Raw genomic sequence first — 27157 nt, forward strand, 5'->3', positions numbered from 1 at the left:
CTCAATAAGTAAATATAACCGTCAGAAATTCACAGCATGAGACCTAGTATGGATTTGTATTAACCTAAAAACTGCCACACACCATATTAATGTAACCAAGATAGGTAATTAACACGAGGTGCAAAGCTATGGAGGGAAAATTAAAAATACTACTATCCATTATAGTTATTAAGATTAAACCTAAGAAGTATAGTTCACGGCAAATGAATCAGGTCGAAGAATAAAATAACACTAAGCTTAAAGTTTGGTGAAAGATAACGAATAAATACAACTAAATTTATACTTAATAGCACACTATCAATATTACTAGTGGGTTGTTACAATCATTCTTGTTATTACAGATAAATCAAATAGTTTAGGAGTATGTTGTTGAGATCAAATAATATATACCATCAAGAAATATGTAAAGTGCTTACCGACTGTCATCAGCAAAATGGGTAGTGATAATTTCACAGCCAATTTGGCCATACAGTTATTTTTATAGAGCTGGACGAAATTGTTTCTTTTGGCCTTATAAATCATGTGGTACTCGAGAATACTGCGCGACAGTCCGTTCTGTTTTGGTTTACGGCAGCGAAACATGGCCATTAAGAGTAGAAGACACTCGTAAGCTACTAGTATTTGACCACAGATGCCTCAGAAATATTGCTGGCGTCTGCTGGGTTCACCAAATAAATAATAGTGAGGTTAGACGCAGGGTATTAGGGAAGGATGGTAAATCAGTCGATGAGGTTGTGAGTCTTCATCGACTGAGATGGTTGGGCCACGAGTTATGTATGCCCGAACACCGATTACCACGACGTGCAATGCGAACCGATGTTCGGGATGGTTGGAAGAAAATTAGGGGTGGCCAAAAGAAAAACGTGGCATCAGTGCTTGAAGTCACTAACTTCTAGTCTGAGCCATGTTGGTAGATGCAGACTACTTGGTTGGGGTCCGCATGACTATCGTAAACAATGGTTGGAGACTCTTGGTGACATGGCTCAGAATCGATCACAATGGCGTCGGTGTATACACTCTTTGTCTTCCCTTAAACTAAGAGATTAAAATTGCTTCATATCTTTCTTTCTACGAACTAATTCTTTCTTGCTGCACTATATCCTTATTGCAATCTTTCTTTTATATATTAGCACCTCTGAATTAACTACTTTTATGAATCCGTTGTCCATCTTGTTGTGTTAATGAGGTATGGCAACTTGGACCGATGCATAAATGCGCCTGGTCCTACGTTGTAGCTGACTGACTCATATTACTCAAAAATATGCTGAGTATGGGTCCTGTTGTATAGCTTTTGTCAACTTGTGTCCCATGAAAGATATCGGTTTGCTTGTCTTAAGACTGTGTTGGTCTACGGTTGTATAGTAGAACCAACAAGTGAGTAATACTAAGGCTGAGCATTTGGTTCAAGTTCCAGATATTCGCTTTGCGTCCTCTCAATTTCGTAAACAACACCCCCGTCACGAGAAGGCAGTGAGTAGGACTTCCTTAGCAGAGGCTATATACACGGGGTCATGTGAAAGCATTTCAAGAGGGAGTGCGAACTCTCCAATCTGGGCCGTACCAGGGCATTCGGAGGCAAGCGTAAATGGTCATCACAATTTTTAGCCAACATTGAAAATTAATTATTTTATTTATTTGAACGCATAAATACTGGTAAAAGGGGGCACCAGTTACATATGCACCACACGAATCTCATTTGATATGTGTGAGGGCTGGCATACTGCTCGGCTTCCCAAACCGAAGCAGGTGGTTTTCTTAGGAGGCCATACCCGGAGCCTTCGACCTAAAGGTCTGATCCACAAGGCAGTGGAACAACATTAGGAGATGCAGTCCCATTGTAGCCGGTGATCAACGATTGGTTAGCAACAAAATCTAAATTGTTTTGATCCCAAGTAATCAAAACTTTCAAGTTCTTAACAGCTAACGATAAGTTCGAACATTGTCTTACCTAATACGATTTTAAAAACTGGATAGTCTCAGTAGGTGTAAAATATAATGATGAGTCGAAAATACAATCAAATATTCATATGACCATTTTCAAAGTGCCCTTAATTTTTTTTGAAAACACTGAATTAGCTCCATAGGTTACTATTATAATTAAGATTAGTTGAGGTAGACATGGATCATAGGAACTTTTGGGTTAGCAGATACGACTAATAGTTTGACTTGGCTTACGACTACGATAGTAATGTGTGTATGAGTCACATCTTACTATACCAGTCGCCTGATACAAATCAGATGGAACCGTGAGTGATCTATTTGTAAGTTTACTTCAGCTGCCTTCTCTGTATTGGTATGTCATCAGTTGGTATAAAATGTGATCTCAACCTAGAGGTAAGGTTCAAGTATTCAGGGCAGTCAGTTGAAATCCCATGGAAGCCGGTGACTAACGATTGGTTCATACGCCATTTGTTCCTTCAGGATACTGGAGCCCATGTGCACCATTGGTTTGGAATCCGGCTAAAGTGCTGGACATTCGCTTTTCATCCTCTCATTTTCGTAGACAACACTAATGCCACGAGAAGGCAGTGAGTAGGACTTCCCTGGCAGAGGCTGTATACGCGTGGCCATGTGAGAGCATTTCGAGAGGGAGAGACGACTCTCCGCACTCTCGACCGTACCAGGGCATTTGGGGGCAATCCAAACCAACTGCTCATTAGTATTATAATTCAGAAAGTGTATTTAACATTTTCAACCCATTCCTCTTTTATTGTTTGGAACCTTTCTTACTTTTAGGCAAGAGAAGTTGTAAGGAAAATATTGTAATGGGATGATAATAGTGAATAAGTAAACGTTAATGTATTCACAACTAGATGTGTTCGTAATATAAGAGTATCGAAATTATATAAAACCAGTTTCTGTTACTAATTAACACCAACCAGCAATCAGTTATAACGTGGAATCTGGCACATATATGGATCACAATTGATTGATCACTGGGTGGTGATCAATGTCATGCTTGTCTAGTCCTTATTAGTGCAGATCGAATGCTATCGATCATGTTGCAATGTGGCCACCAGTCTAGGTGACTCGACACTGCGGGAAACCTGTTGATTACCTCCAACCACCATCTAAACATATATGGATCATTTTAAATTGATTCACTTTATCATCAGTACATCGAATACTACACTGTCAACACAAATGCTACAGTTGTCGAAGCAGCAACAGTATTAGAGACATTGGAAGACATTAGATATGGGACATGAATAAATGAAAAGTACAAGATAATTTTGAAACTTGAGATCTAAGAGATAACAGAGTGAATAAATCTGCGTTATTGCATCCGATACTCAGGTATGTCATTCATTGATTACAATAATCGCGTTTAATCCAATCAAGTGGTATACATTAATCAAATTAATAGTCAATAACTTTATGGAGTGATGCCACGTTTTGATTTGACTGCCTCTAACTTTCTTCTAACATATTCTTACACCAGCGAACGTCGTGTGTCGATGTATAGGATAATTGGGTATATCTAATACATGTCACAATCACCTTAGTTGAAGATTAAATATCTAATCGAACTATTCGGCTTAGTTAATCTAGTACCCGATGTTTAATACCAGCATTGCTCATTCAATGTTCTCAATATGTTCGAGCAATGCCACGGAGGTATCAATAACCAGATGAAAGTAATTTACTAAGAATCAAGAAATATATGACGTTTATTTCGTTTTATAGTCTCAGATTCGTCAATAAGTCTTCAACCAACCGCTTTCATTTATCACAATGACCAAAACACCTTTAAAATAACTAATTCATAAACTCATAAGTGAATAAATTCACTTGTTGTTTTACCCTGGACCCGGGTTTCCTGTCGACTACCTCCAACCACCATCTAATCTCAACATAGTGCACACAGTGTCGAGTCACTTAGACTAGTTGCCACATTGCGATTTGGTAGATAGCATTCGATCTGCATTAAGAAGGACTTGACACACATGACACTTATTACCACCCAGTGATCAACCAAATGTGATTACTTAGCTACTGAGTCCTGATAGCCACCTGCTTGTGCAATCGGGTGAAGTTTAAATTCACTTGGTGTTGTTTTACTTGTATCTTCCCATTGTTATTTAGGACTGTAATTAATCAGTCTCATGTTGACATATGTGCATCCTGTGCGGATTGCCTCGATATAACCTTAAGTTACAAGATTTTTAAGCAAAGATGAGACGAAACGCGCGTCCTGGATTCCATTGTTAACCATTATCCATCTTTTCATAAGTGAATAGTTTATATTTCTTACTTCAATCCAGTGGGGAAAATTGCTCAAAACACTCTGTATATTGATTATTAATAAAGTATTTGTAAAAATGTGAAATACACAGTAGGTAACCAAATGAACTATGCAAAAAATGATATAGACATAATAAATTATACTAAAAGACTAAAAGTGACAGAATATTGCCCAATAAAAACTAATATTGATTGGAACAGTTAATAATACAAATGAATGTACATGCAAATACACACACACACACACACCCCAACGACAAACTGCTCAATCTCCATCTTCTTTACAACAGATTACAACATGTACGTTCGTATGTACGAACGTACATAAACTACCAGGTTATAGTGTCACTGAGATTTTGATTTTACTATTCGATTAAATTTGAAAAGATTTTGCACCATATGAAAATGCTGTAGGGAAAGAAAATTAATAGAAAAACAACATATAAATAGACAGTAAGTTGTTGTAAGAACTCCGCCTATAGCTTTTCTAGAGTTACTGCCGGTCTTAAGTTCGGATAAAGGAGAAGAGTTAGGCATAGGGGTTAGCGACTCCATCCCACAGAAAACTAACTTGCTAAAAACAAACGCTAAACAGGAAAAAATAATTCAAACCATTTAAACTCTGCCTTGGGAGTTAGAAGGTCTTCATTTAGAAGAGTTCCGATGGTGAAAGCCAAGTTCCTTCGGAAGTCACGAGGCTGATGTCTTTTCTGACAGTCAGAGTAACAATTCTTATAGGTACATGCAACGTACGGACAATGTAGGAGACCAGTCAAATAGCAACGGAAATGGGAGGCCTATGTTCATTCACGAGGAGTAACAGGCATAAGTAAGTACGTTGTTATAAGAGAGAGTTCGAACAAACTCTGCCATTTCATTTCACTTTCAAGTTACAAGAGATATTCTTCATTTTTGCGACAAATAAACATATCCCCCTCGCCTTTGTGGTCTTACCCTATTTTTCCTTTTTTAGGAGTATTGTGACATGTGTATTCCATGATTTTTGTAACGACAAAATAAAAGCCATTTTTTCTCTGTATCAATGGTAAAGAAACGGATATAATTGTTTGGCTATATACATACACCCAGTCAGTCAGCTACAACGTAGGACCAGGCACATATATGCATCGGTCCAACTTGCCACAACTCACTAGCACAATAAGATGAACACCGAATTCATAGTAGTTAATTCAGTGGTGGTAATATATAAAAGAAAGATTGCATATAAGGATATAATAAACGAAGAAAGCATTAGTCTGTAGAAAGAAAGATATGAAGCGATTTTAATTCATGAAGTCACTGATAAGTGGACTGAGTCGTGTTTGTAAGTGTTGACTACCTGTTTGGGATCCGCGAGACGATAGCAACCAATGGTTAGAGACCTTGAATGACATGACTCAAAATCGTTTGCAATGGAACAGATGCATCCAGTCTTTGTGTTCTCCCAAATTCTAATCTTCTGAATTCTTCATGTCCCTTTCTTTTTTCTCTTTCCAAATTTATTTTACTGGATTATACTCCTTGAATAACATCTTTAAACCCTAATGTTTCCGATTACTGCTTATACTCTTACTACCTCTACCACTATGGGATCTGAATCGAAAACTGCATCACTGTTCTAATGTGGTATGGCAACTCGAACTGACGTACGTACGTACGTACGAAGTTTTACGTTGTTACTGACTGACTGACTGACTGACATAGTTTAAGGGAAGACAGAGAGTGAATACACCTACGCCATACATACACTACCGCGATTGTTAAAATATAAACACTATCTCCACCGTCTGTTTTTCTGCTTTATTGGCTACGGCATTTGACTGCAGAGTATAATAGTGTTATAATATTTTTTTAGGCCTTTCCATAGTACGTTGAATTTTTGGCCGGAAGCATTATTAAACAATACTATTGGATTTAATATTTCTCATTACGCAGTTGATGTTACCATGTGTAGAGGAATATTTGTTAATCAGGTGAACTCATTTGTGGTTGTTATTTTACAGAACAGGTTACAAGTAACATTCATTTCATAATAACTGTAATTTGTTACTTTTTGCTTTACTCATATACAGACACTTAGGGTTGAAGTATTAATTCTTTTGCTGGGATTCACCACCACAAGAACATTGGAAAATATAACTGTATACAAAGCAGCTAACTTAGTTTTTTATTTTATTGATTTTAACACATAGATATTGGTACAAAGGGGCACCGAATACATATGCGCCACACCAATCTCATTTGATATATGTGAGGGCTGTGATACTGCCCGGGTGCCCAAAATGAAGCAGGTGGTTTTATTAGGGGGTTACACTCGGAGTCTTCAACCTAAAGGCCTGATCCACAAGGCAGTGGAGCAACGTAAGGAGATGCGGTCCCATGGTAGCCGGTGACCAACAACAAGTTCATACGCTATTTGTTTCTTCAGGATACTGGAGCCCATGTGCACCATTGGTTTGGGATCAGGGTTTTCCAACTCCCCTAGGTGGACTCTTCGTGTCCACCAACCCAGTTAAAGCGCCGGACACTTGCTTTTCGTCCTCTAAATTTCGTAAACTACACCCCCGACACGAGAAGGCAGTGAGTAGGACTTCCCTGGTAGAGGCTATATACGCGTGGCCATATGAGAGCATTTCGAGAAGGAGAGCGGACTCTCCCCACTCTCGGCTGTACCAGGGCATTTTGAGGCTCACTTAGTTTTATCTATTGCTATACCGATAAATATTATGAAGATCAATCTTTTAGATTTATTTGAGGAAGTGGGGGGCTAAGGAGACGATTAATAGTTATTCGTATTCAATAACAATCGAACTGAAGTGGACAGTATTTTTTCTATTTGGTCACAACTGTGTCAGCTTGAAAAAATAAAGTTATTTAGTGCTTTGTTAATGACTTAGAAAACTGAATTGTCTGAAAGAATTTAAATTATCTGCAATTGTAAAATATATACCATCTACAAGAGTTGGAACTATTTAGTCATTCAACAGAACACTAGATAGGCCGTTTTATGTTATGGTAATCAGAGTATGTATAGTTGGAGGGAATTACAATAGGAAGTCTTGAGCTCTATACAAGAGCTGATGTTGCTCCAGGGGATTCGAATCTACCTCAACACTGTGTTACAGTCAGATATATTACTATATCATATATAAGGTTGTAGATGTGTCCAACTGACGAGAATCAAATAGTATTACACCTAAATGTACAGCTTCTTTATGATTGTCTTCAACCACTTAAAATCAAAGCATAGTATACGCGATGACTAGTGATGAAATTAGCTTAATCAATACAATTCGATTAATACTAGCGAGTAAATATACTTGATATCGGTTAGTTCCAAGTGATCAGTCAGATTCACATATCATAGTTGAAGTTTAAAATAATGATAGTTTTTAAATCTATTCATAAAAAACCAACAACTAATGTAATAAAGACCCCGGATTGAAACATTTCAAATGTTACATATACACAGAAAAAAAAAAGAACAGAATACAACAGGAAAAACTCACCTCCAAGAACATATACATCAATCCAAGATAACCAGTTATTAAACAAGCAATAGCAAAATCAAATATGGACGACTTCAGCCTTCAAGAGGAAAGAAAACAAAAAAAAAAAACCTTTTTCACAAGATATCTTTATGAAGTAGATAGGTTAATGGTTGAGTTTTCATTGTTATTTTAGACAATAATAAGAGGCTTACTAAATAGAAAAGTGAATCATTTAGTCATTTCTATAAGCATTACATTAGTTCGTTCCATTGATATGAAGGTTAATGTGATATGAACTGATTGGTCAAATAGAAACATACAGAGTACAGTTTCAACTTTGAAATTGGATGACTGATTTGTTTTAGAAATTTTGTATTAAATTAGCTAGAAACCGACAGAGTCATATATACACAAGGCAGTAGTGCAACGTCAGGAGATGCACTCCTATGGTAACCGGTGACAAACAATTGGTTCATACGCCATTTGTGTCCTTCGGATCCTGGAGCCCATGTACACTACTGGTTTGAAATCAGGGTTTTCCAATTCTTCTAGGTGGATCCTCCGTATCCGCTATCCCGGTTAAAGCGTCAGATATTTGTTTTTCGTCCCCTCAATTTCGCAAACAATACCTCCGGCGCGAGAAGGCGATGAGTAGGACTGACTTCCCATCCTCGACCGCACCAGTGTATTTGGGGGCAAATTTTTATACGTGATTATCTGATACTCTACGGTTTTTAGACGCAAAAATACCAACCAAAAATGAAACAGCTATTCAATACAATAAATCTTATACTTTGACCACTTCAGACGATGGACTTATTTTAGTCTTCGAAAATTTTCAACTCCTTCAACAGGAAATAGAAGCACTACTTTGAACGTTGAATTACATATAAAAACAGGTGAGATCATGAGTCAATTGAAGCTAGAAAACCTGAAAGCACTGGATGGCCGTCTCGTCCTATTATGGGACTCCTTAGCAGTGCGCATCCACGACTGGTTACGAAATGTATATCCTGGAGTTCTAGTGAGAAACAGTGACCAGTGGAGTTGTTATGACTTCAAGTTGGGTCGATTTTTACCCTGTGCTAATTGTTGTGTCCTTGACTGGAAAATTAGAGAGCAGCGCGCTTATCGATCGATTACAGTGACACGTAAACACGTACGGACGGCCTAGGGTCTTGATTGGTTTGGCTTCCCTGTCCAGCCCAGTCAGTTGAGTCCAGAACACAAGTCACAACCTCTGAGATATGAATTACCATATTTCAAACATACTTTGTTTATATACAAATCAAGCATACCACATCATACCATAAAATAGAAAACAACATTTTGTACAATATTCAACAAGTGAACAGATATCGACCAATAGGAAATATCCATTTAAAGTCCAAGGACACCATTGGACTTAACATGATAATTATTGGTCTATTCCTCCGCATCCACAACAGGAGTTTAACCGGGTCAGTTGTGAGATAGTAATTCACTAATAACAATGGTGGATGTATCGCTCAATTTCGTGAATTAGTTGAAGTTAGACATTAACACGATTGGATACTGGCCATTTCAGTGGTCTAGAGGTTAAGCGCTCGCGCGCGCGAGACCGATAGGTCCCAGGTTCGAATCCCACGTGGCGGGGTCGTAAATGCGTATCACTGAGGAGTCCCATACTAGGACGAAATGGCCGTCTAGTACTTCCAGGTTTTCCATGACGGTCTAGCTTCAATTGACTCATGATCTCAACTACTGAAATTACTACAATCTCCACAAAACCCTTTGAAATAGAGGTGTATTAAAAAAAATCAAGGTTCTAGAAGATTCGGGGAAAATATACTATTCCATTAGATTTAGAAAAAGTATAATAATAAGTTTGTTTTTGATAAGTCTTGTAACCCCCAAGCTAGAACTACACAGCGACCTGAACACGAAAGAAAAGGTGCAAAGTATGCGAGAAGTACTTTACTCTAAAGGTTCGGTCTAGTACAGAAAATATAGGGTTTTTATAGTATTTTAGATGTCCTTGGGTTTCCCGAAGATTAGAAACTTTACATGTGCCTTTTCACTTTCTTGATGTTTCTGGCTAAACTTCAAGTAAACGCTGATTTGATGAAATGCTTAATAATGTTTCCTGAGCCTTTCTTATCTTTTGTGAGAAGTTTTCTGGATCATCCCAACAGTTTTGAAAGTATCTAAAGTGTACTCATTCATTTCTTATGTAATTTTTAGTATTCCACTTGGTTTTTATTAAATTTTCCATTCAGTCAGTCAGTGGTCTTGAGTGCTGTTAGAGGTATGAGGGCAGTTATCACTTCCCGGTTGACCACACCGTGGAAGGGCTCTTTTAGAGGTATCTAAAAAGGAAATTGGATTAGAGGTGGTCTTAGTGACCCGAGAGCGTGACGGCAGTGTCCAAGGGACAACTGCTTGTGGTCGGCCACACACGACGTTTTTATGGGTAATTTTTGTGTTAGCTTTGTACTTGTTGAGACCTTAGCGCCAAAGACGGATATCCGTGGGTTAAGGTGAGGTGTGCATTTTTAGGGTCGACCTTTTCTAACCCTACCCCTCCTTGTGGGAAGGCTGCATCGCTGTTATACTGGTTGTCTGAAAGAAACACCTTACTGCTGTCACACCTCTGTACAGTCAGCAGTACGACTTCGCCTTCGGACCTTAGGTTTGTTGCTTTTAGTCTTACCGCTCTTCAACCGACTTGTCTGACATGGTAAGACCTTGGGGAACGGTTGTTCCAGCCAGTATAGCTCGGTTGCTTTATCACGATAGGCAAACCCGACCGCCACCACGTCAAGGTCGGGTTGAATTTTCCAAGAAATCATCAACAACTTCTAATACTATAATCTTGATGTTAATGAAGATGAATTACACCTTTGTCATTTGTAGAACAAAAGAATACAACTATAAACAACAACAACAACAACAACAAAACCTACCCGACATTTACAACTTACCTATGAACAGACATAATACATGGAATTATATCAGTATATAAAATAACATCTATTTCTGTAGATGCTGCTAATGATGTAATAATCATTGATGGTATTGAATTAAATTCTGTTTCACTAGAATCTAAATGAGTATTACTTTTTATACGATTATTTTTATGATTAGAAGAAGATGAAGATGATGTTTTATCATTGGATTTAATAGTTTCATCATTTAATGAATATTGAATTGAATGAACATCATCAATCATTTGTGATAAATAATATTCTAAATCTTTAATAATACTTGTTCTATTGATGAAAGAATCTTTACGATCTGTTGAAGTGATATATTCCATAGATTTATAATGTGTAATCCATTTGGAAGTTAAATATTGTGCACTTCGAGGAGTTTTAGTAATTAAATCTAATAATGTACTTGTTGTGATTTCATTAGACCACTATATATATATACATGTAAAGGAAGTAGATTAGATAAAACGCTATTAATTTCAAAGTAAGTATTGAATTATAAAAGTGTAGAAGAACTGGATGGTTGTTTCATCCTATTGTGAGACTCCTCAGTGGTAGTGTACATTCACAATCTTACCTCATAAGATTCGAATCCAGGACCTATCAGTCTTGCGCGCACGAACAAGCGCTTAACCATTAGACCATTGAATTGGTCGGTAACTAACGGTGTGAATGACTGGGTTTGAATCTCGTGAGGCGAGATCGTGGATGCACACTATCACTGAGGAGTCTCACAATAGATCTGGCTTCAATTGACTTTTGAATTCAACTATTAAAATTACTATAATTTAGTACAAGTAAAAAGTTGGCATTTATAGTTACAGTTTCATGATACTACCTTCTTATTTAAACTGAAGTAAAGATGAGATGAGGGTCAGAACCTGAGACTTAATTCATTTAAATTATAATGACTCAGGGGAAAAACCCACTATATTCACAGTAAGATGTTGAACTGGTTTACACATATTACTATCCTTGAACATTCTTATTTCAGTAAAAAAATTATTATGGTTGCTTGGTCAATTGTTTATAGTCATGTTGATGAATACAATTCAGTTATTGACTTGAGTAATGTTGGTGATTGTATACTATCTAATTGAGTTAAATGCGATTATCGTAATCCATGGATGGAGACGTTAGGTGATATACCTCAGGATCGGTTCCAATAACGTAAATGTATTCACTCTGTCATTTCAAGTTTTAAAATTATTTTGTACTTTTCATGGTATGAATTAATTTTTTTCTCATTTATTCATGTCCATATCTAATGCTTTTCAATGTCCCTGATACTGTTACTGCTTCGATGACTCTGGCATTCATGTTGATAATATAATATTGATATACTGATAAAGTGAGTTAACTTGAAATGATTCACATATGTGCCAGATCCTACGTTATTCGTGACTAACGCTGATCGAATCCCATACCATCCAGCTGTCTGAAAGGAAGTAGGTGTAATGAAGTTCAAATCTGTGACCTGATAGTTGAGCCTCAGAAAACCACTACTCTTGTCAAATAATACACTCAAACTATAAGAAATAAAACGTGGGAATAAATATTTTATACCTGTAGAAGTCATTAACTGTATGAGTTTGATCTATTCTTTTTGTATACAATTCGGACTAAATTTTGTCGTCAGTATGGGGTTGTGGAGATTATTAAGTTTCTGGTTGAGATCATGAATCAAGTGATGTTAGACCACCGTTGGAAACCTGGAAGCACTGGACGGCCGTTTCGTCCCAGTATGGGACTCCTCAGCAGTGCGCATCCACGATCCCGCACCCCGCGGGATTCGAACCCAGGACCTATTGGCTTCGCGCCTGAGCACTGAACTATTAGACCACTGAGCCGGCATCCAATGGTGTTAGTGTCTAACATCAACCAATCCACGAAATTGCGCGACCAACTTCCATTGTACTGAGATTATTAAGTTTCTGGTTGAGATCTCCACAACCCCATACTGATAATTAACATGTGCTCACTAGTGACTAGCTTCGTGAGGGAATTCTCGGAGTTCTAGTGAGAAGTCGTGACCAGTGGAGCTAATCCGTGTCGGGTAGAGACAGGTATCTACCTCAGTACAATGGAAGTTGGTCGCGCAATTTCGTGGATTGGTTGATGTTAGACACTAACACCATTGTATGCCGGCTCAGTGGTCTAGTTGGTTAAGCGCCTGGCGCGAGACCGATAGGTCCTGGGTTCGAATCTCGCAGGGAGCGGGATCGTGGATGCGCACTGCTGAGGAGTCCCATACTAGGACGAAACGACCGTCCAGTGCTTCCAGGTTTCCGACGGTGGTCTAACATCAATTGATTCATGATCTCAACCATAAATTTTGTCACTTTCTATTAGGGGATGGGTGCCAGAATAATACTTACCATCTAAAAGTTGATTGTACTCTTAACATTAGACTAACTAGCATTACAAACCAGGATGTATTTTGTCACAATGAATAATTCACTTACTAAATAAATGTTTGTATAGTAAGACACGTGCAAAACTTTAGCTATGAGAGTTAATGATACCACCCGACTGTACAAAGTTGTGACTTAGCCATTAAACCATCACCACACTAATGTTTAAAGTAAAGCGTAGCGAATACAAGTTTTGGCATGAATATTATCGTTGAGATACAGATGTAAATCCGGTTAATAAACCCAAAATTTTATTTATTTAAACACATAAACATTGGTACAAAGGGACACCGAATACATATGCGCCACACAAATCTTATTTGATTTGTGTGAGGGCTGTGATACTGCCCGTGTGCCCAAAACGAAGCAGGTGGTCTACTCGGGGACCACACCCAGAGTCTTTGACCTAAAGGTCTAATTCATAAGGCGGTGGAGTAATGTTAAGAGATGCAATCCCATGGTAACCGATGATCAACAACAAGTTCATATTCCATTTGTTCTCTCAGGATCCTGGTGCCCATGTTCACCATTGGTTTGGAATCAGGGTTCTCCAACTCCTCTAGGTGAATCCTGCGTATCCACCAACCCAGTTAAAGTGCCAGACATTTGCTTTTCATCCTCTCAATTTCGTAAATAACACCCCCGACACGAGGAGGCAGTGAGTAGGACTTGCCCGACAATGGCTGAATACACGTGGCCATATGAGAGCATTTCGATAGAGAGAGCTAACTCTCCCCACTCTCAGACATACCAGAGCATTTGAGAACAAAACATTTTAAGCCAGTAAACAAATGAACAAAACAAACTAAAAATAAATAGATTTACATGAGATTCAACAATTGGTGAATTATTCATGATAATTGACTGATTTGAATGTATATCATATAGAACACGTAGTAGAGCTTCTAAAATAACACGAGTATTTCGAGCTAATACAGCTGAATGAACAGTACCATAATGTAGAGTAGTTTGATTAGAAAGATCCATTGATATATGATTATTATTATTATTCTTATTGATAATATGAATACCATCTAAAGATGTTTGACGCCATTGATTTGCAATTTGTACAGATGGCCAATTAGATAATGTTAAACTAGGTAAACGATGTATAGAGAAACGTTCATGTTCCCATGCTAAAATTTCTTGATTTAAATTGATTTTTTTATGAATCATTTGAATGGTATTATTGTTGGATTCATTATTACTTGGTGATTGATGATGATTGTAAAGTAATACCTGAAATTAGGATGAAATATCCCCCCCCAAATTTTTTTAAATATAAGCATAAAAACAATAAATTAAAAATAAAATAGAATCTATAGCTCAATTGTAACTTAGAGATTAAATAGACAAAAGTGTTATGTTCTAATAACCCTGTTAATTACCATGTGACGAAACCACCAATCACAAAACTGATTTATATGACTTTGGCACTGTGCCAAACCATTGATGCCTTAACCAGCATGAGAGGCCTAGAGTCCTTATTAGTTCTTCTTGTCTTGCTTTACCCTGCCCTACCTACTGAATTCAGAACACCATCTCAGTCTCCACTTTACGAATAATGATATTTCACGCATAAGCAGTTTATATACAAGCAAATCAAACTACACCATACCATAAAAATCGGAATTAACTTAATGAATATGGTGAATGTTTTTATGTTAATTTTAGTGATAAGTTTAATAGAAGAAATTATCAAACTGACATAGTATTGTAAGAATAGTTTTATTAACCTTAATAATTGTGATCAACTACTATTTTATAATTTTTACTTTCATTTTTCTTGAAAAATTATTTATTATATGTTAAAGAAAACTCATTTAGTCAGCAACAACGTAGAACTTCGTACGTATGTACTTCGGTTCAAGTTGCCATACCACATTAGAACAGAGATGCAGTTGTCGATTCAAATCCTACAGTGGTAGAGGTAGTCAAAGTATAGACAGTAATCGGAAAGATTAGGGTTTGAAGATGTTATTCAAAGAGTATAATTCAGTGAAATCAACTTGTAAAGAGAAAAAAAGGGACACGAAGAATTTGGGAGAACACAAAGAGTGGATGCACCTGCACCATTGCAAACGATTTCGAGCCATGTCATTCAAGGTCTCTAACCATCGGTTGCTATCGTTTCACGGATTCCAACCAGGTAGTCTACACTTACAAACATGGCTCAGTGTACTTTTCAGCGACTTCATGGATTTGTGCCATGTCTCGGTCTGGCCGTCCATAGCTTTCTTCCAACATACTTCTACACTAGAAAACATCGCTCGTCGGGGCAATCTGTGGTTGGTTAAAGAAAACTCTACCTGTAGCTCTTTTTTTACGGTTACTGATGGTCCCAAGCCCAGATAAAGGAGGAGGTTTGGGCATGGGGTCAACAACCCTAATCCATAAGAAACAACCTTGCTATAAAAAGACTAACCGGAGTATGTTAAAGAAATCAGGTAGATGTAATGTGATACATACTTTTCATACAAACGACGAAGAATAGATTGACCAACATAACTGAATTATTCTACGATTCGCAAACAAAGAAATAATCACAATGATCAGAACATTCATTTCTTGAAGTTTACCCATGCTAGGCAGGTTAGCTGGCGAGTGGTGAAACTGCAAGCACCAGTAACTGAACATCTGATGTTGCTTTCCAACTATCAGACGGAAGGACTAGAAAATGTCGACCCTAAAAGTAGTACACTTTACCGTTACCGAAAGTAAGACATTAACAGTACAGAGTTGAGAGATTAAAAACTATTCACAATAAGGTAGTGTGCGACAAAGTTTAAGCAATTGTCTTGTGGTGCGTGCTACTTATATTGATATAAGTAGTATATAACGTGAGTCAAAAGAACGTAACGTCTGGCAGCAGAAGATGGAGAAGATCAAGAAAAGAAAAGCGAGAAAACAATGGAATTTGTAAGAAATCGCATGAACAATGAAATGCGAGACAATGGATTGATCTTTGCAAAAGTAACAGTCCGGTTTGATATGATAGAATAATATTTTGCAAATTAACGATTTACTATATGGTTTTTCTATTTTACCAAGTAATTCTGTAATTTGTCCTAAACACAATTTGGTTGTCCTCACCCGTGTTCTCCTTCACTACATTTGGTGTCGCTGCCTCCACTAAGGATGAAGATTCCATGGCCGAAGGAGTTTGAGGACGGAGATGTGCTGAGCTCCCTGAAGGAGTTTGAGGCCGTGGCGGAGCTGGTGGGAGTGAAGGAGCCGAAGCTGGTGGTGCTGGGGACGCTTCTGAGAGGCAGGGCGAAGGCTGTGTATGACAGCTTGGACGGTGCTGGCGGGAAGACGACATGGGAGACAGTCACGGAGCGGTTGGCGGCGGAGTTTGACAGCCCAGTGGACAGGGAGGACGCGCTGCAGAAGTTCCGGCTGGCAAGGTTGCCGGTCGATGGTGACCCACTGGTGCTGGCTGTCGAGCTTACCAGATTGTTACGCCGTGCGCTGCCGCTGCCGAGTCTGGATGAGGAGTCGGAGGCACAGTTGTTGGCGTCACAGTTTATCGAGAGTGTGCCTGCCACCGTCTCCCAACAGCTGAAACTGGTAAACGCAGCGCAACCGATGGATATCAGTGAACTGGCGAAGGTGACTCGTCAGCTGATGACGCGAACAGTAGCTCCGGTCGGGTGCGAAAAGCAGGAGATGAGTAATGTCGAGAAGATTGAGGAGCTGGAGCGTGAGATTGCAGCAATACGAGTGAACAATAAAAGGAACGATAAATGTTACGCTTGTGGAGGGACAGGACATTGGAAGATAAACTGTCCAACAAGACGAAGACGCAGATATGTTAGACGTTACAACGAGTGTTCTTTCTATCCTAGGAATCTGGGGATTGTTGCGTTAGTAGACAGAGGGGCAGTATATACGAGAGTGAACATAAATGAGCGAGATTTAGTTTGTCTGATCGATACAGGTGCAGCAGTATCGTTAATAGGCAAAGAGCAATGTAAGAGAATCAAGCCGTGTACATTAGCTGTCCACACGATAGGGGGCCATATGTTAGAGGTGTTTGGCGTATCTAACAGTATCGTAAAATTGGGGGATGCTGAGATAAATTTTCCGTTCGTCGTAACCACAAGCTTATCGAGACCGATATTAGGAGCAGATTTCCTAAGAGAAGTAAAAGCGATAGTTGACTTAAGGAGCGGTAAGGTGGTCACGAAATATGGTTCATTGACAATACACGAAAGTAGCGAAGTGGCTGAAATAAGAGTTGCAGCGGATGTCTTGTCAAAGAAACCAAACATTCACGAGTTATGCAAAAAGTATGCGAAACTATTCACGGGAGATGGGGAGCCGTATGGATTTTGTGACAGAGTAAAGCACGAAATACCGATAAAGAACAGTCGAGTAAATATATTTGCAACACGTCGTGTCCCGGTGCATTTAGAGGCCGAGGTAAATCGTCAGGTCCAGGAAATGTTAAAAGAAGGTATAATTGAGGAAGCGGACAGCCCATATAGCTCGCCGGTACTCTTGGTAAAGAAACCAAATGGAAGGTATAGATTTTGTGTCGACTTCAGAGAATTGAATAATATAACAGACCTGAAGCCTTGTGCAATGCCAACAGTGGTGGAAACATTAGATCGGCTACAGAATGCCACGGTGTTTACAGTGCTGGAGTTACGGTCAGGTTATTGGCAACTGCCTATAAAACAGAGTGATCGAAGCAAGACAGCGTTTACTGTACGTGATAAACAGTATCAATTTAAACGAATGCCGTTCGGGTTGGCGGGTGCACCGTTCACGTTCAGAAGATTAATGACACTACTGCTCAAGAATCTAGATAATGTCGAGGTATATGGCGACGATGTAGTTGTGTACAGTCAAACAGAAGCAGATCACATCAAGCATGTGGAAGCGGTCTTAAAGCGAATTGACGAATTTGGATTTCGGATTAATAAGGACAAGTCGCAGATAGCGAAAAGTAGCGTCACATTGTTGGGACATAAAGTGGGAAATGGAGAAATAAAACCATTGCCGGAGAAAATTCTTACCACAAAAAATATTGCAGTACCTAATTCGAAAAGGAAGTTGAGACAGTTCCTGGGAAGAGCGGCGTTCTACAGTCGGTTTGTCAAGAATTTCAACGAAATAGCAGCACCCTTATATAAGTTATTGAGCAGCACCAAGTTTACGTGGACTGAGACTGCCGAACAAACGTTCAACCGAATCAAAAACATGCTAAACGATCGCCAGATGACGCTCAGACTGCCTGAACCGGGAAGACCGTTTACAGTGGCCACAGACGCGAGTGATCATGGTATAGGTGCTGTGTTGAGTCAGGCTGATAGAGTGGTGGAATACGCGAGTCGCGTCCTCACACCCGCTGAACAGAAGTATTCAACCATCGAAAAGGAGTGTTTAGCGATCGTGTGGGCAGTGGAAAAATGGAGACCATACCTCTTAGGTAGACGATTTCACATTGAGACCGACCATAAACCCCTGCAGTGGTTGAAAACAGCAAGAGACCCCCGAGGGAAGTTGGCGCGATGGATGATACGCCTGCAAGAATACGATTTCAGTATCGGCCATGTTCCAGGAAAAGAAAACGTAATGGCGGACTACTTGTCAAGACCAGACATGGAAGCCGACCTGCCACTAACAGCATACGCGGTGAATAGTTTAGAGGGAGACCCATTAGAACTCGTCCGGCAGCAGAAAGCTGACCCTAACCTTCGAGAGGTAATCAGAGTGATAAAAGAGGGAGCAGACGTAGATAAACGAACAATGGACAGGGAGGTAATAACGCTGCTTCGGCAAAAGGAACGTCTGAGAGTGAACTCATATGGAGTGCTGACCTGGCAGGACGATGATGAGAATTGGGTGGCGGTGATCCCGAAAGACTGGCGGCGTAAAGTGATACACGAGTGTCACCAGGTAGCACATACAGGCATCGCAAGAACGACGGACTTACTACGACAAAGTGCATACTGGCCGAGCATGAGAGACGATGTGGCTGAATACGTGTTAACCTGCCAGCAGTGTCAGCTAATGAAAAGCGATCGATACAGACAACCGCCATTACAGTCAATCCCAGTAACCGCAGTCGGTGATCTATGGTCGGTGGATGTGATGGGACCGTTTCCACAGACGGCGAGCGGTAACCAGTACCTGTTAGTGATGACGGAACATGCTACACGTTGGGTAGATGCCGTACCCATTGCAGACCAGCGGGCAAGGACAGTGACCGAGGTGGTAATCCGGCATATTGTAGCATGTCACGGAATACCGAAGATGATATTAACTGACCAGGGTCCCTGTTTTGAAAGTGACGAGTTTAAAGCCCGTTTAAAGCAGTTTGGCATCAAGAGAATACGAACTACACCGTATCATCCTCAGACAAACGGGCTTACAGAGAGAAACAATCGAACGTTAAAGGAATGGTTAGCATCAAAAGGAGGAAATTGGGAGAAAGAGTTACCATTGATTTTGCTGGCATATCGTTCCTCCACACAAGGAACAACCAAGAAGTCACCTTTCTTGCTCATGTATGGCAGACAACCACGACTTCCAATGCATAATAAGACCTGGCCACAACAACAGAAGTGGACGACAACAAGGTTAAGAAAAGAGAGGAGAGAGGCAATAAGGAACGTGGAAAAGAAACAAATATCAGACACAAAGAAGGCAGAACAACAGAGGAGAACGTGGAAACCCTTTGCAGTGGGGGACCTAGTAAAGTGTAGAGAACGAAAAAGTAACATAGCAGGGGGAGCAGGGTCGGGGAAGCTGGCCCCAAAATGGGAAGGACCGTATGTTATCACGGAGAGACGCGGCTCGGTCTACACGATCCGGAGAGAAGACAAGCAGAAGCGCGTAAATGCTAGTCAACTACAGAGATGGTTTCAAGATCATCATGGGTGTGAATCACGAAAAGCACCAAAGAACACAGCGGTACGGAGATCAGAAAGACTACGACAGCAACTTGTTAAAAGGGGGGACGAGTGTGGTGCGTGCTACTTATATTGATATAAGTAGTATATAACGTGAGTCAAAAGAACGTAACGTCTGGCAGCAGAAGATGGGGAAGATCAAGAAAAGAAAAGCGAGAAAACAATGGAATTTGTAAGAAATCGCATGAACAATGAAATGCGAGACAATGGATTGATCTTTGCAAAAGTAACAGTCCGGTTTGATATGATAGAATAATATTTTGCAAATTAACGATTTACTATATGGTTTTTCTATTTTACCAAGTAATTCTGTAATTTGTCCTAAACACAATTTGGTTGTCCTCACCCGTGTTCTCCTTCACTACAGTCTCTCTTGGGTTTTGTGATCATCAAGACCATTAATAATCCAGTTTTTTTGGGGTCCTTTAAGGATAAATGGTGTAGACACTCGGGAAGTGATACCCGTCCACATACCTCTAACAGCACTTGGACTCATCAAGCTCACGATGAAATCACATAGTCAACTATAATGTAACAACTTTGACTGATAGACATTTGTGCCATGTTGCTTATGACTGACTGATTTGTTTAAATGAATAAATTATTAGTCTCAGTAGTATCTAAAATATTGGGAAAATGAATCACAGTGAAATATATATGTATGTATACGTATTATATAAGAGTAAATTTACCTCATTTGGAAATGAATGTAACTGACTGGCCACATTTAAAGCTTTAAGAAAATGATATAAAAATGAACCTTCTTTTGGTGGCTTAGATACATGTGCATAAATATTTTGACCAAAATTCGGTGAACCTAAACCTTCCAAACAGATCACTTGTGCAACAGAATCCAAAAGAGCTGGAATATACATATATTTGAAAAAAAAGACAATGAAGGAATTACTGAATTGAACATGTCACTAGTGAAACAGTTATGAATGCAACAATCATCATAGGAATAATGCTTAGAAGCAGTCTTATTTTCTCTCATAAACATTGATACAAGGAGGCACCAAATAGATACACACCATATAAATCATTCGATTTATGTGAGGGCTGTGATACTGCCCGGGTGCTCAAACTGAAGTAGGTGGTTTTCTTAGGGGGCCACACTCGAAGTTTTTGACATAAAGATCTGATCCACAAGGCAATGGAGCAACGATAGGAGATGCAATCCCATGATATTAGAATATTTTTCACAAGTGTATTTATCTGATCAGTTTCGGTTAGCATATAGGCTCCTTAAGTGAATTCTATGTATGATATTGCGTATATAACCGCAATTTTATTATATTTCAACTAGAAGCCAATAATGGGATAGAGGTTGCCTATTTTATTCTATTTTACATTCACCAGCTAAACCAATGTAGTCTTGAATATCAATATCGCAAAAATACCAAGCTTCTGCAAATACTGATGTAAATCATATGTCTTGGACAAGGTGGGGTCAAAATCGACTCAATATCTTAATGGATAACTAATTAAAGTGATACGTACTGGGGTTTGAGTCTATATATAAAACATCGACACTAGGATGAAGTAGGAGTTCCAAGTAGGACGAAACATAGGTATTACATTTCAATGCCAATAACTCCTAAAGATAACGCCTTGCTTTTTCCAATAGTCGTATAACCAGTATTCACTTACAATGATGGTCATATTGAAACTTATCTAAATTCCTTAATTTATTATGGTACGAAATGTATGAGATGCTTAATCTGTATAACTTAGTACAGACAGATAAAAATAATATCGAACGTGCTAAAGAATAGGGAACATAGCTTTTTTGAGAGGAGATACTAGTCACCTACAAGAAGAAATTGACCTTTTAAATCGCAGATATTAACTATTAATGTTAATTTTATGAACTTTCAAGAATGTAGCAATGGCTTAGTGGTTAAGAATTTCAACATTCAACCACTGGATCATATGTTCGGGCCCCACCCCAACCCACTTAATTCGGTTACAAAAGATAGATCTTACACACCGGATATTTACATTTAGAGGACGAATCAAAGTCAAGTACATGGATATGTACATGATAAAGGAATTATTAAGACCAAATCTTCCGTAAGATTTTTTTAAAAGTGTAATAATAGTAGTAGAAGTATTATTTCAAAAAAAAGTATAGACGACTGTGGATTAACACTGGTTTACACTAATGCTAAGCAACATACTTAAGCCAACAGAATCTTCAATATTTTGATCAAGCCATCGTTTGGAACCAACAAAGTTGAATTTTCCACCACCAGTTAAAAGGAAAACAATTTGATATCTGAATAAGAAAAATTGAAATATTATAATAGACTAAATTGAATAAACAAATTCATTGAATGTTATGCCTTTTTATGATAAAAAAAGTACTCAATATAGAGATGAGCTAAACACAGTCGAAGAAACTACTTTCAAGATTTTACATAAAAAAACTGGAAACAACTGAATCATACCTTTAACGGCATAAGATTTATGAAGGAAATACCATAGTAATGTACTAAGAACGTTTGAAATTCTTTTTATCAAAACAGTAAAAGTGATAATGTTAAACGGATTGTTTATAAATATTGCCCCAAATGCCCCGGTACGGCCAACAGTGGGAAGAGTCTTCTGTCCCTCTTAAAGTGCTCTCACATGACCACGTATATACAGCTGTTGTTGGGCAAGTCCTACACATTGCCTCCTCGGGTCGAGGGTGTTGTTTACGGAATTGAGAGGATGAAAAGCGAAACTCCGGCATTTTAACCGGGTTGGTGGATACGGAGAATGCACCTAGGGGAGTTGGAAAACCCTGATTCCAAACCAATAGTGCACATGGGCTCCAGGATCCTGAGAAAACGAATGGCGTATGAACCAATTACTGGTGACCGAGTGCATCTCCTGACGCTTCTCTACTTCCCTGTGGATCAGACCTTTAGGCTGAAGGCTCCGGGTGTGACCCCCTAAGAAAGTCACCTGCTTCAGTCTGGGCACCCGGTCAGTATCACAGCTCACACACAAATCAAGTGTGACGCAGCTAAACCTGAAGCTCAAGACCAGCTATAAGCCTGTATAACAAAAAATGGAACTGATAAGATATTGATTTGTGATTTGATTAATCAACTTAAATTTTCTATATACCACCCTAACTCTAAGTTTAGCATTGTTCACTTAGTGCTTTTATTATACATACGTAAACCTTTCAAAAAAAGTTTGAGGTGTTATACAGAATTATACTTGAACGTCGTAACAGTTAAGCGAAAAACAACCGAAAAGCAGGAGCCTTTACCCGAAAAAACAACAACAATTGCTTGTTTGTACAACTAAAAGAGTATTGGGAACTGAGTGAAGTGTAGACGACTTTACATAACGTATGTAGAATGTTTAGATAGTGAATCTTGTTTTCAAAGCATCAAATAACGAAATTTTGGCGTGAAATTCACTCATCAATTTGGCTAAATAGAGTTTTAGCATTATGGCTGATGTCAGTTCGTGATGAAAACTCTAAATCTAATCTCTAACGCTAACCATCAACTGTAAATCATAGTTCTAATTCCTCACGCTGGTTAATAACCCTTATTTGGTTTTAGTTATTAGGTGAACACTCTCAAGGTTACTTTAGCGTCGCTTAAAGGTTGTTTATAAATTATAGTTTCACCTATGTCATTATAGAGAACTCTCAGAATCAATTGTATAATATAACGAATAAAGTTTTTTAAACATCTAGTCAAATTGTAATTTTTTAAAACACTTACGGCAACTTATTAGCTTTATTTGCGTAGAGACGGGATAATAGACGAGCAAGTTCCAGTAAGATAACCACACCACTACCATTTGCATCGGCTCCATAAGCCAAACTCTGTAATATATAATGACAAAACACTGGAGACATGACCTTATGATTAGAGTTACGGTAATATAGACAAGTTAAATGATTTCTGTGATATAAAGTAATTTTATAGCCTGTTGAAGATTCTGCCAGAATTAATCAATTTAAATACGATGTAACCTTTAACAGATGATAAGCTTCAGAAAAATTACATCGTATCTAGGTGGGTACTAACAATTTTGATTATAATTGGGTTACTGTTTTAAAAGCTAAGCTGAAAGATTCGAATTCTACCAGATAATCTGTATGATGAATACAAGTACATACGTTCCACGTTGTATAGTAAAATACAAGTATAAGTTACCCTATTTTAGTTGCATGGGACATGGAAGAAACGAAGTGACTAGTGTGTAATTAAATTTCTGAATGGAACTTCATCTTTCAGTAGATACAGTAACGTTATTAACAAATGTATATATATGCTTGGTATATGCCAAACAACAACACTATAACATAACAAAGAGCGAGCATACTGGAAAAAATCTGCTTTAAGAAATCGTCAGTAAGGTGAAGTGTTAATAGAATATATATATTTGACCATATGTTTATTTTGCAGCGTTCCTAGTGTATATTCGGACAACTAAGAGAAAACACTGGTGAATATTCAAAGTTAGAACACCGTCACATTAGTTCAACATTTGACAATTTACAGGAATGTTAAACTTACAGGGATTGCTGAAATCGTATCATAATGTGCACAAATAATAATAGTGGATTTAGCACTCTCTTTCCCAAGACGACCCTAAAAATTAAGTATGACAAAAATGTTGTTACCTCTATGTTTAACACATAATTATCAGCTATAGGCTTTGGTACTGGTGATCCAGTTAACAATCGGTACCCAGTTGACGATATTGCTCGAGTTAAGGCTGAAAGTAGAACAATATTAGCAGAACTTACCAGATAACCCTGAGCTCTGTGTATTGGACCTAGTGAGTTGACTAACCTGTTCAAATACTTCCTGTACTGATGAACTGTTAAAAGTAAAGTAGATAGGGATTTGAAATTCATCAGTTAATAGCTCCTTTTCTACATGGATAAAATGCTGAGAAAATGTTGAATAGGTAATGTTACATTTATTAATGCTTGTGACCACGGATAGGATGGTAGAATAATTATAATTCCAGCAACTTTGTGGTAAATGGCATCTTTGATAATATCTACTGTCACTTCTGCTAACCGTAAAAGAAGGCAGTTCCGACCAACTATTTTATTGCTTTGTGTTTGGGCTTCACAATTTACAGACGACAATCGACTACCTAGAAAGCTGTGTCATTTACGTGTGCAAAAGAAACATACCAATACGAACACCTTGGAAATCGTATTGTTGGGCGCGATAAACGGTGAATTCCTGAACAGCATCAACAGAAGAGAAAGGCGTCAAAACAAGCAATGTCGATAAGAATATGCACAAATATTGTGGGACGGAGTTCCCCAAACCTAATGCGATATCGTATACATCACTAAACCACATGTTAGACGTAAAGCGCAGTTGAAGGTTTCTCGATGAGGGCACTTATTTGTTGATATCAATACAAATTTAGGGATCAGCCAAGTTACTGAAGGATGAAAAAAAGCAAACATTAGCAAATAGATTTTATGGGAACTAAAACTAAACGGTTACAAACTGTCTTAGAGTTGATACGTTATGGTTGGGGAGTTTACTTAGGTTAGTGACAGCAGAAATCGTGTACATGAAATTAGACAACTTAGGATCTAGCACATACGTAGATCAGGTAACGGAGATGTGTTTTACATCACTACACTGTTTCTGTCTGGGCACCCGGACAGTATCACAGCTCACATGCAAATCAAGTGACTTCTGTGGCGCATATGTATTCGTTGCCCGTTTGTACCAATATTTATGTGTTCAAATAAATAAATAAATCACTAAACTGTGAAGGAATTGACCAGATGAAAACTGGTCGAAATAATAATATCGATAAAGCAAAACACAATTATAAACTAAGAGGAAGCTAATTTCCCGTGCTACAGGGGCACGTTAGTTCGGGGTGAAAACAAACTTTAAACTGGCCAATCTCCACAAAAATGTTGACGTAACAGAATACAAGATGATGTTAAAACTCAATAACTAGAAAAACGTAAAGAATGAATATGTCTGGGTCACTAAAAACGCCATCATCTAAAATCTCTAAGAACAGATTAGGGTAACGTTAGAATAAAGTGGTGCAATATATTAGATAGAAGTTATCAAAGTCAGTTTACAATACTATCCAACAAACAATTAACTAAGAATACATATAAGTTGCGTCCAGGTCTGTCGGCGTTTTCGAATGAAATATGTAATGTGTAAGTTATCGATACCAACGCAGAACCTAGACGTCAAAGAATGGAACATATTTAAACTCACCACATAGTTGTTGGAATTAACAAGTCTGAATCTCTGAAATACAAATTAGCTAACAAAAGAGTGGACTGATAACTAAGAAGATTCAAAGTGTGTAAGCTTCATTGGGTATTACAATGAGTCTGGAGTTGTATGCACTAATGACCGTCATAATTCTGATCATAAATGGCTGGTGAATGTTCGGCACTTTAACCGGGTTGGTGGACACAGAGGGTCCGCCTAATGGAATTAGAAAACCCTGATTCCAAACCAATAGCGCACACGTACTTCAGGATCCTGAAGGAACAAATGGCGTATGAACCTATTGTTGGTCACAGCCTACCATGGGACTGCATCTCCAGGCGCTGCTGTACTACTTTGTGGATTAGACCTTCAAGTGAGGACTCAGGGCGTGGTCCTCTAAATAAACCACCTACTTCGGTTTTGACACCCGGGAAGTATCCCAGCCCTCACATAAATTGAGTGGTTTATGTGGCGCATATGTATTTGATGCCACGTATCAATTTTTGTGTTTAAATAAATAAAAGACCGTGCATGATCTGAAGATTGGGCGATGGCTCATTATATCTATGACGTTTGCTTTATGCTCGTGTGATAACAAGATCCGAAGTGATATAGAAGCTATACAGGAGCTAGCTCGAAAGTTTATAAATCCTATAACATGAACAATTCAGTCAGACTGGGCTTACCCTAATATCAAGTTGTCATCAGTCTGTGTGAAACAATAAAGATAGCTAATAAATGCTTATGTGCCGATTGCAAAGTCTTCATAGACAGTGTACCGTTAATCGGAAGCCAAGCAACTGAAAATACAAAAAGTCCGCACGGAGCTTCAAGTAGGTCAACTTACGTGGCGCGTGGACTCTTCAGGGTCACCGT

At 38.6% G+C, this 27157-nt stretch overlaps 1 protein-coding gene across 2 annotated transcripts; it reads right to left on the minus strand.

Annotated features, from left to right (window-relative positions):
- Positions 1-419: 419 nt before the first annotated feature.
- MS3_00007088 (uncharacterized protein) lies at positions 420-27157 on the minus strand. Of its 2 annotated transcripts, XM_051215353.1 has the most exons (14): positions 26968-27157; positions 25210-25469; positions 24985-25169; positions 24811-24955; positions 24685-24779; positions 24578-24652; positions 23777-23880; positions 22226-22323; positions 20738-20907; positions 13948-14361; positions 10700-11136; positions 7755-7833; positions 4495-4653; positions 420-655 (listed from the first exon to the last, which is right to left on the minus strand). In XM_051215353.1, the coding sequence occupies exons 2-13, from the start codon at positions 25382-25384 to the stop codon at positions 4591-4593; spliced, it is 2040 nt and encodes a 679-aa protein (XP_051068566.1). In that variant the 5' UTR covers positions 25385-25469; positions 26968-27157; the 3' UTR covers positions 420-655; positions 4495-4590. The 2 variants fall into 2 exon arrangements, with proteins under 2 accessions (XP_051068566.1, XP_051068567.1); XM_051215354.1 differs by lacking the exon at positions 420-655 and having other exon boundaries at positions 4294-4653; positions 24811-25169.

This window comes from Schistosoma haematobium, chromosome 2 (genome assembly GCF_000699445.3).
Source record: "Schistosoma haematobium chromosome 2, whole genome shotgun sequence".
NCBI lineage: Eukaryota > Metazoa > Platyhelminthes > Trematoda > Strigeidida > Schistosomatidae > Schistosoma > Schistosoma haematobium.

Coding starts and splice junctions, on each gene's coding strand:
- MS3_00007088 (XM_051215353.1), bottom strand. CDS start 25,384: ATGTGGTTTAGTGATGTATACGATATCGCATTAGGTTTGGGGAACTCC. Junction 25,170..25,209: donor TTTCCAAGGTGTTCGTATTG/GTATGTTTCTTT, acceptor ACAGCTTTCTAG/GTAGTCGATTGTCGTCTGTA. Junction 20,908..22,225: donor TGAAGATTCTGTTGGCTTAA/GTATGTTGCTTA, acceptor TGTATATTCCAG/CTCTTTTGGATTCTGTTGCA.